This window comes from Anabrus simplex, chromosome 4, assembly GCF_040414725.1.
Source record: "Anabrus simplex isolate iqAnaSimp1 chromosome 4, ASM4041472v1, whole genome shotgun sequence".
Taxonomy (NCBI): Eukaryota; Metazoa; Arthropoda; class Insecta; order Orthoptera; family Tettigoniidae; genus Anabrus; species Anabrus simplex.
The window spans coordinates 352,334,988-352,346,472 of NC_090268.1; the positions used below are offsets into that span (position 1 = coordinate 352,334,988).

The window sequence follows — 11,485 nt, forward strand, 5'->3', positions numbered from 1 at the left end:
TCTAATTCTCTCAACTAATAAAATAAAGCACATTAGATACAAAAGCGCCCAACATGATGGAGAAATCCCTTCTTTTCTTAAACTTTAATTGTAATTTGGTCTCCGGTATACTGTTCGTAGGCAGTTTCTGGACATCTTGTACCGTTACTGCGTAAATTAGGCCTACATCAACTTTTAAAGGTTATGTTGAACTCAAAAACATGGTTTCGAATGTATCGATTCTCAAAAGTTCTCGAATGCAGTATATTCAATTCTGCCTGTCACTAATCCAATCAAATTGGAAAGATAAAAGAAATATCATCAAAACTTCAGAAATTACGGTTATTCTTGACCTTGAGGTCATCTGGAAAGCGCGCTCGCTGCACATGTCAGCACGAGTTGGAAATGATACAAACCATTTAAATGTAACGTGCGCAAATAAAACAACTGCATTTTTTTGTCTTTTAACACGAAAACATAAAATTCGCAGTCTTACATTAGGACCTAAACAGTAATAGGCAATCCCAAGACCTCCCATGGCTTTCATTTTTAATGTAAGGTGCAACATCTGTTCTGGTCTCACTAACATAATCGCGTACGATAATATTAAAATACTAAATTTGTGTTAAGAAGGAACAGTTTCGATTCCTGCCTGCTCGGTAGTACAATAGAAAAAATGTAAAAATATAAACATCCAACCCTGGACATAATGTGGACGTTTTATAAGTGCGAACATTTGACGAAACTCGTTCTGTCTTCAAGCAGAGCTGTCGAAATGCGCCGTGTCTCCTTACAGTTGTCGTGGCCACTTTCTTCTTTATGATTTTTCGAGATTCTCTAAACCATACCACCCGAATGCAATGCTAAGATGGTCCCTTATGCAAGTTCACCGCCGATCGCTTTTCCAGTACCGATACAGTACTTGCTCTAATTATCGCAATGACGGGGCGTAAACGCCGAGATCCATATGTATGTCATAGCCATCCTTTCGTGAGATACAGTTTATTAAAAAACGATTGATCGAGGATTTAGCGTTGATGGGACTGGAATTTCTGGACGCTTGATCCGGGAAATCGTTTATTCGAAGAACGGATAATGCAAGATTTTTACAGCGTGATTTAAATACGATGCTCGTGGGACCACATAATTTGAACGCGTATCCCGGGGAAACAGGAAGCAGGAAAGACCATATGTGATGTCAGAGTTATACCAAGTAAAAGCCTAGACAGTGACCACAGACTTCTCCTCGCAACAATAAAGCACATTGAAATTTATAGACCTCAGAAATACAGGAAACCAAAAATCAAGACATGGGAGCTAAAGAAGGCAGAGAAACTAGTTGAATACACAAAGAAAGTGACCAATAAATTACCATCAGATGCATTACAAGAAGGCAACTTCGAGTGGACTAGATTCAAAGAAAGCATTGTCGGAGCTGCAGTAGAAGTTTGTGGTAAAACTAATAGCAAAATGAAGGCAAAAGAAACTCCTTGGTGGAACGATCGGGTGAAGATTGCTGTGAAAGCGAAAAATGAAACCAGGAAAGCCAGAGACAAACAAATGCAAAAAGGAAGTCAAAGGAATGAATCTAGAGTAAACGAATTGCAGCAGAAATATCAGAAGCTACGAGTAAAGAAAATTGTGGCCGAAGAAAAACAGAAGGCTTGGACTGATTTCACTGACAAACTAGAGCAAGACAGCAAAGCTAATTCTAAACTACTTTACTGAACAATACTAAATATAAGAAGAGACAATGAATACATAACAGCAATAGAGGAACCAGATGGTAACATAGTTAGGGAAGAGACAGAAATAAGGAAGATCATGAAATCCTATTTTGATAATTTATACAACAGTACTGGGAAAGACTCCAATGATGTAACCACGCAGGTCAGTTTAAGCTGCAATGATGAGCCTGACCAAGAGAGCCCGCCAACATGGAAGGAAGTAGAGACGGCCCTTAATAGTATGCCCAAAGAAAGATCAACAGGATTTGATGAAGTCAGTGCAAATATGATCAGAGCAACTGGTGCAATAGGAATACAGTGGCTTCATAGAGTAATTAATGCAATATGGAAGGATAGGAAAGTCCTAGATGATTGGAAAAAGGGAATAATAATACCTCTCTTCAAAAAAGGAAGCCAGAAGAAATGTAGCAATTATAGAGGGATCACTTTATTGTCTCATGGTTTGAAAATATTTGAGAAAATACTTGAAAAAAGGCTAAGGAAAATAATAGAACCACAACTACAGGAAGAACAATATGGATTCAGATCTCATATTTGCACTTAGAATACTGTTAGAAAAGCATTGGGAGAAGGGCAAAGACTTTAGTGTTTTTGGATCTCGAAAAAGCATTTGATAGTGTTCCAAGGAAGACTATATGGGAATGCTTAAGAAAGAAAAATGTACCCAGAGGGCTTATCCAGAAAATTAAAATGCTTTACGAAGACTGCTGCAGTTGCGTACAGATAGAAAACGGTAATTGTGATTGGTTCCAAACCACTAAAGGAGTGCAACAAGGCAGTACCCTTTCACCCTTACTTTGTATCACTGTCATGGATGAAGTCATGAAATAAATTAAGCAGAAGAACAATATGGACATCAATGCATTTGCATATGATGTAGTAATTTGGGGAAATACAGAGAAGGAAGTCCAAGAGAGGCTGAACACCTGGAATGGACATTTGAAAGCACACGGATTAACAATAAATAAATCGAAAACTGTTACTATGTCTGTCAACAGGCAGAAGAAGAAAGGAAAAATAATGCTGGAAGGTACACAGCTGGAAACAGTAGACCAATATAAATATCTTGGGTGCATCATTTCAAGTGATAACAGAATACAGCATGAGATTAACAACCGCATTCAAAAATCAGCTCAGTTTTACCATCAAGTTCGGAACCTCCTCTGGAACGAACAAGTTCCCTTAAGATCAAAGCAGATTCTATTCCATACTTCACCTCCATAATAACATATGGCCTAGAAACCTGCACAACAACCCAACAAGTGGATAGCAAACTACAAGCTGCAGAAATGAAGTTCCTACGAACTATGGTACAGAAGACAAAAAGGGACAGGGTAAGGTATGAAAGAATAAGGGAGGAAGCGGGTGTGTACCCATCCCTGAATGAAAAAGTGACAAGGGCCCATTTGAAATGGTTTGGTCATGTCAAACGAATGGACAATAGAAGGACAGCAAAACAATGGCTACACACAGTCGTGGCCTGAAAACGACCGGTAGGAAGACCCAGGAAGAGATGGCTGGACCAAGTGAAAGAGGACATAGGAACAAGAGGAGTCAGCTGGGATGTTGTCTTGAGAGAAGAGTGGTACATGGACAGACAGAAGTGGAGAGTGCTCGTAAACCACACCCGGGCAACTGGAGTGGAAAACTGATGATGATGATGATTCCGGGGAAATTAGTTTCCGGGAACGGATAATCGAGGTTCCACTGTATCTTGTTTCTTAGTAATCTTTAATCTGAAGATTACCTCTAGTAAGGTTGAAACATGTCCTTTTATACATGTTTTAGACAAACCATTTGAAATGGTAACAACTTTGTATTGAATAAGTGGAAAATTTTATTTCTAATTCATTTTAAGAATTATCTTCAGACTTGAAGTCTGCAAGAAAGTTCGTTGCATACCAGATGGTGGTAGCAGTCATCATATAGACATAATCGCCATTAACCACAGAAAAAGTTTAGCTGAAATAATAAATCTCACTTCAATTTAAATACTCTATTTTGCAGCCTGAGGAGGTTGACTGAGAAAAGAAAACTATATATGAGCCAGTATTTTTTTTTTCAAAGACCATATAATGTGGACAGAATCACTGTTAAAGGCCTATTCTTTGGAGCCAGAGGAACAATTCCCAAAGGATTTGTAAAGTGGAGGTAAACATGTGAATTGGAAAAACATATTATCCACCGTGAGCTCAATTTCCTCCAAGAGTGTAGATTACTGGGTTTGCTATTAGATCATGTTTTAATAGCCATTGTAAAATTTCCAGTAGCAGTCATCAGATACCACTCCACTTGAAATTCTGCCATGGCTCGAAATTTATCATAAATGCATGTAAATCACTTGTGTATCATTCTGTGTTTCATGGCAAGTATATTTTAGTGTCAGATTAAATTATTATCTTCTTCTATGAAAAGCAAAATGTCCCTTCACTATGCTTGAGTTATCTTATATAATTCAGGATGACAATCTAATGATGTTAAATCTTCAAGGACATTATTGTCTGTGGACTGCTGCTTTTAATAACGTTCAATTTTTGTGGTGTGTCCAACATTTTTAATAGGAATTTTATAAGAGTTATGTGTTTTGAAGATTCATAATAGAGGTTTTGTGCAGGATATAAACTTGTTAATTGTTAATGTCTCATTTTATGGAATACACTTAAAGTATATCCTAATGCATTGACTTGTTAACTGGCAGTAATATGTTGGTGATAAATTGTTTATTTTTAACATGTTTGATTTAGCTGTTAACTTTGTCTAAATTGTTCAGCTGAAGAAGACCCACTTAGGGGTTGAAACATGTACTGATCATGAATGTCATACATACTGTATTGAATAGGTGGATGAGTTTTTTGGGATTTCTTTATAAGAAATTTTACTTAATTATGCAAACATGGAAGCTCTGTCAAGCTGAGCCCCATCCTTTCCCAGCTGTTCCACATGATTTGTATAGACATGTTTTATGCCAAGCTTGGGCTACTAAGTCATATGAAACATTCACAAAGCATTGCAAATGTGAAAATGTAAACTGCTGAAGAATATGTATACTCAAATATGAGTTGCAGCCGATGACTACGATCAGGGTATAAGATACTGAATGGGTCATGAGAAGTTCTATAGAATGAACACTCAGAACCATTATCTGTGTCTAATCTTTGTCTCCCTTCTCACTTTTTTTTTTTTTCCAATTCATCTAGGTTTGAAAATAATAATTTTCTTGCTTCTCCATAGTTCACAGGAGGGGTCGAATAGCAAACCTGGCAATCTCCACTCTTGTAATTTTTAAATATAAGCCAAAAAAGTTTCAGGTACAGTGCATGCTCATTTTCATCAAATAATATGTACCTCTATCCAGAAATATATTCTAAGTCTTAGGAGATAATTAGAGGATAATGTATTGCTCAGTAGTCTGGAAAATATTGCAATTAAAACTTGGAGATTGCTGGGTATGCTGGTAAATGATGGAGATTGCCATGTTTGATGTGGTTACAAAAACATAAATGGCTCACCGTTATATATTGGTTTAGCAATATATTATTTTAATATATTTTACATACTTCTATAATTGAAATCTTTCCTCGTACATTATTTAATCATTTAGTTCTTCAGTTTAGCCATAAGAGTCTCGTTAATTCTTAAAACAAATTTCAGCCACTCATAGCATTTAAATCTGAGTCCCCACATGCCTAAGTCATCTAATTCTTCAATTCTGTCACACAATGGTTCTTCATTGCAAGGTCCAGCTTCATTCGCTTCATCCCTTGCAAACAGATCACTGTAGTATCTTAGGCCATTGACATGCCAGTCTTCTCCATAACGTTTAATTAGTAAACTTTGGATGTCATGCTTTCTAGTTTCCTTATACCATTCCCTTCCTGAATTACCTGAGGTACAAGTGCATTCACACCTTTGTACGAGGGGCATTCAATACATAATACAACACATTTTATTTCTTGGCCAGTTTTGGTTTTAAAGAATTGGAATTTTGTTTGGGACATCTATGAATACTCCCGTTTCGTCTCGTATAATTTCATTAATTTCTGACAAGTGGCAGCGCCATAACTAGCCTTCAAAATAGTGTCTGTAACTGAGGTACATACCAATCAGAGAGCACATATTGACTTTCTTTTGGCTGAAAAACAAGGCATCACAGATATTCATAGGCACTTGCAGAATGTCTACGGAGACCTGGCAGTGGACAAAAGCCGAGTGAGTTGTTGGGCGAGGCGTGTTTCATCATCACAACCAGGTCGAGCAAACCTGCCTGATCTCCTGTGCTGGCCGGCTGCACAGTACTGTGATGCCTGCAAAGTTGGAACGCGCTGACACCCTTATTCGAGGTGATTGAGAGATCACAGTCAGAACACCTCGCTGCTGAACTTGACATCTCTGTTGGTAGTGCTGACACACTTATCCACCAGTTGGAGTATTCAAAGCTTTGTTCCCACCAGGTTCCTCGACACCATAAAGGCCATAAAGAGCAAATAAGAAACATCTGTGCGGAATTGTTTGTTCGTTATGAGGCTAAAGGTGACAATTTCTTGTCAAACATTGTCATAGGCAATGAAACATGGATTCATCACTTCAAACTGGAAACAAACCAGCAATCCATGGAGTTGCGCCACACCAACTCTCCCACAAAGAAAACGTTGAAAACCGTACCCTCAGCTGGTAAAGTCATGACTACGGTTTTCTGGGACTCTAATTATAATTTCGTGTGGCTATTTCTAGCCGAGTGCAGCCCTTGTAAGGCAGACCCTCCAATGAGGGTGGACGGCATCTGCCATATGTAGGTAACTGCGTGTTATTGTGGTGGAGGATAGTGTTATGTGTGGTGTGTGTGTTGCAGGAATGTTGAGGACAGCACAAACACCCAGCCCCTGGGCAATTGGAATTAACCAATTAAGGTTAAAATCCCCGACCCGGCCGGGAATCGAACCCGGGACCCTCTGAACCGAAGGCCAGTACGCTGACCATTCAGCTAACGAGTCGGACTCTGGGACTCTGAAGGGGTTATTCTATTCGATTTCCCCCCTTGTAGTGAAACGATCAACTCTGAAGTGTATTGTGCTACTCTAAGGAAATTGAAGAAATGACTTGAGCATGTTCATAGCCACAAAAATGCAAACACACTTCCCCTTCGCCGTGACAACGCAAGACCTTGCACAAGTCTGTACATCCGACAGGAGCTCACAAAACTTCAGTGGACTGTTCTTCTTCATCCACCCTACAGCCCAGATCTCGTGCCTTCTGACTTTCATCTGTTTAGCCCAATGGGGAAGTTATCGATGCAGCACGACAGTGGCTCTGACCTCGACCAGCCAAGTGGTACCACACAGGTGTACAGATCCTCACATTACGGTGGCTTAAGGCTGTAGCATTGGATGGAGATTATGTTGAAAAATAGGGTAGGGGATTGGGGAAAACAGGGTGTATTTGAATCCTCAGTAATGCTTTTAGGGGAAAAAAAAAAGTGTTGCATCATATACTGAATTCCCTTCATACTTCTTAGTAACTGAGCCATAGGTACCTATATCCAATTTATAGTGAGGTTCTCCTCTTATGTTGTCACTAATTCCTGTTCTAGTTCTCTTTATGCAGAATCTCTTGCATTTTGAAATTTGGAAGTGCCATTATGAAGTTACTTTAAAATGATCTCAAACAGCATTTTTTTCCTAGATTTGCAATCACTTCATTCTTGTGGATGTCTTTTCTTGAATATTTCTGAAAAGTCTCTATGGTAGAATGAAGCTGTGTTCCACAACAGGAAAAATTACTTCCATTATCTTCAAGTTGTGTGGCTTTTGTGTTTTGGCCACACTTAGGATATTCTGGCAATGATTTAGATCCTTACCCTCAAAGAAGTGAAATAATGTAATATTATTAACAGAAATGATAAAATCATACACATAACTTGCAATACCTTTTGTTTGTAATTTTGGAGAATATAATGCAAAATAGAAAATAAAATGACCTCAAACACTTCGCTACATTTCTTTTCCACGTCTTTGGTCATGACGGTGTTCTCCTTGCATTCCTTACCGATACTGGAGACATTGATAATTCCATTCTTGAATGTTCTTGTATTCACATTAACATGCTACAATTGTGGCACAATCACTGAAGAGCATACATTAAAAAACACACAAGGACATCAAAATGTGTTCTCCCACTCTCTGCGAGTACAGCAGCTGACTGTATCACATGATACCGGTGCTGTTCCACGATTGGCTCTGATGGAAAATGCTGTCTTTGCAGTGTAACATTGTCTGGAGATTGCCATGTTTGCTATTAATCCATAATTTCCTGCCTTCATAAAACAGGGAGAAAGTCAAGTATGCTATGGAACATTTGAGGACATGGAAGATAGCACTCTGAACTATTATTATCCACCGTGAGCTCAATTTCCTCCAAGAGTGTAGATTACTGGGTTTGCTATTAGACCCCTTATATGAAACTTGTAAAAAGTATTCATCTTGAGTAATAAATTGTATAAAATTATACTTAGAAAAAAGCAAAGCAAGCAACAAGCTTGTAAGTTTTATCTTACTGTTCATATCATGATCATAGCTATGGGATCTCCAGTTTTGCTTGGAATCGAAACCACAGTGATGACTTTTCATTTTTTTTAAATCAGACATGGATTGGCCAATATTCAAACTGCAGTTGTCTGGTGAGAAGCTCCAATAATAATAATAATAATAATAATAATAATAATAATAATAATAATAATAATAATAATAATAATAATTTCGTGTGGCTATTTCTAGCCGAGTGCAGCCCTTGCAAGGCAGACCCTCCGATGTGGGTGGGCGGTATCTGCCATGTGTAGGTAACTGCGTGTCATTGTGGTGGAGGATAGTGTTATGTGTGGTGTGTGAATTGCAGGGATGTTGGGGACAGCACAAACACCCAGCCCCCTGGCCATTGGAATTAACCAATGAAGGTTAAAATCCCCGACCCGGCCGGGAATCGAACCCGGGACCCTCTGAACCGAAGGCCAGTACGCAGACCATTCAGCCAACGAGTCGGACAATAATAATAATAATAATAATAATAATAATAATAATAATAATAATAATACCGAGCTCGATAGCTGCAGTCGCTTAAGTGCGGCCAGTATTCGGGAGATAGTGGGTTCGAACCCCACTGTCGGCAGCCCTGAAGATGGTTTTCCGTGGTTTCCCATTTTCACACCAGGCTAATGCTGGGGCTGTACCTTAATTAAGGCCACGGCTGCTTCCTTCCCATTCCTAGCCCTTTCCTGTCCCATCGTCGCCATAAGACCTATCTGTGTCAGTGCGACGTAAAGCAACTAGCAAAAAAAAAATAAAAATAATAATAATAATATCAGCATTAGCGTCTGGCTCTGTGGCTAAATGGTTAGCTTGCTGGCCTTTGATCCATGAGGCCCTGGGTTCGATTCCCACCTGGGTTGGAGATTTTAACCTTCATTGGTTAATACCAATAGTTTGAGGGCTGGGTGTGTTTGTGTGTGTGTGTGTGTGTGTGTGTGTGTGTGTGTGTGTGTGTGTGTGTGTGCGCGCGCGTGCCGTCTGCATCATTAGAATTCATTATAGAAAGGGTCCCATCCTCACAGATATGCAGGTTGCCTATCAGGCATCAACTCAAAAGACTTGCACCAGGTCTCTCCAGAGGCGATATACCATTATTCTCACCATTAGTGAAACAACAGAGTAATACAACCATGGCATCATGGCTATGGCCAGTTTAGAAAATATCCCTGGAGATTTTTTGAGTTTACAATGGAATATGACCCTCTATATAAGCAAATCATTTATAACAGAGAAAATCAGACTTATTTAACAGCAAAATATTCTTTACCATATGCCTGCCCCTAAATACATTTAGAAGTACAGGATAGGGCAATCTTTATCTATTATCTCAGATTTATGGTATTCATATATACAGTAAATAGTTGCTTGCGTGAATTTTTAACTGTATTTGCTATTGATCATTTTTGTGTTTTTCAGAATAAATAGCAGAACTATATTCATGGTCTTAGTAAAGTGAAAATGGTAGTTTTCAGTATGCAGATGCTAGTTGAATCTGTACAATTAGTATATATTATCTTTCCTTGCTCAACTTCTCCATAGTATGAAGGAAAATTTGAAAAAGGTCAAGAAAGAATTACATAATGTGTTGACAGCTCTAAAAAAAAAAAAAAAAAAAAAAAAAAAAAAAAAAAAAAAAAAAAAAAAATTGAAATGACATACAACTTCTGACAATAGTACTAATTTCTTGTGGTTATTAAGATAGAGCTCACAAATACAAAAAATTATGTGGATTTTAAGCTCTTACCTAATGAATTGTTTTATGCATTTCAGGATCAACTAAATGATAATGAAACTTACGCCCAGCTGTCTAACCTGGAACGTAAATTGGCTCAGTTGGAGCAGAATAATTTTGCAATGAAAGAATTTATTGAATCAAAGAAATCTGAAACAGACTATGAGCCTCTTAAAAGTAAAGTGTATCAAATGAGTCAAGATTATAATTCAATGTTAAAGATCCACATGAAGAGAGGTGGAGTTACTCCATAAAATGTTTTTAAATATAGGGAGAGTGAAAATAATGATCTAGTCAAACAGAGAAGTTGCTTTTCTTAGTTAAAAACTGAGTTTGTTACAAAAACCTGTACAACAAGAGAATATCTCTCATTAATTTTCAAAGAAATGTTAACCAGTTCCATTGATAATTAATACAATATTCTGCACATAAAAATTTAGAGAGAATCATATCTCTCAATGTGTAACAGCACAGTATATGCATCCTCTCAGTATTTTGTATGGAAAAGATTTGGATGTGTGTGTAGGCTGATTTCTAGTCTGTTATTTTGCACCTCTGAAAGAGGTATTCTTGCTGAACTCGCACACATCATGTCTGATGACAAATGCCTATGATCCGTCCATGCTCGACTCTCAATTAACATATGTAGTCTTCAGAAATTTTTTATTATAATTATGCATAATTGTGTCTTGAATGCTTGTCACTATTTTAAGTAGTAACAAAGAATGTAAATTCTTGACTTTGCTATACTGTATTGGACAATAAAAACACTGTGTTAAAGTAATACAATATTTAAATGTTTATTTTTTTTAGAAGTGTTAGACCTTGTATCCCTATCCCCTGCATTAGGCATTTAGAAACTGTCCACTGAAACCAAAGATTTTTTCTCTGTGGAGCTAGAGCAACACCAAAACATACACTAATTTTATAACAGAAACTTGTACGGCTCAGATTTTAAACTTCATGCAGTATTCCAAGAACGGTTATGAGCAACAGTGTAGAAGTTCCTGACTCGGTTACATACTTGAAAACATACTAAACTGCATTTATCTTGAAAAATTTGGAATTCTGTAAATTAATATTTATTAAATAAAATACACAATCATTGGACCTTGTACTCACACTTACTTCTTACCTGCTTACTTACACATACGTTATTTGAAGGGCGCCAGCTACCACTCAGTGCAGCAATAATAGAATGAGAATCTTGACTATCTCTAGGGTGTGGGGTAATAAGCTTACTTTTGACAACATACCATATAAGTTCTGGGAAAAGGAGATTGGCATTCGGTTTCCCCATTAATTTTGAGGTTAAGATATTTTACTGTCATTGAAATAATACTATGAATTCATTTGATAAAACAAAATATATTCTTTAAATAATATATAAAAAATAGTGTGTCTTGTTGCGATAAAACAGATGAGAATATGAAATTATGACATTGCAA

At 37.6% G+C, this 11,485-nt stretch overlaps 1 protein-coding gene across 2 annotated transcripts in view; it reads left to right on the forward strand.

Annotated features, from left to right (window-relative positions):
- LOC136872721 (intraflagellar transport protein 74 homolog) overlaps positions 1-10,812 on the forward strand; it is a 102,422-nt gene extending 91,610 nt beyond the window's left edge. For both annotated transcript variants that reach the window (XM_067146548.2, XM_067146549.2), the window contains exon 9: positions 10,076-10,812. In XM_067146548.2, the coding sequence (XP_067002649.1) occupies positions 10,076-10,291 (216 nt within the window). In that variant the 3' untranslated portion in view covers positions 10,292-10,812. The remainder of the gene's footprint in view (positions 1-10,075) is intronic.
- The last annotated feature ends 673 nt before the right edge of the window (positions 10,813-11,485 follow it).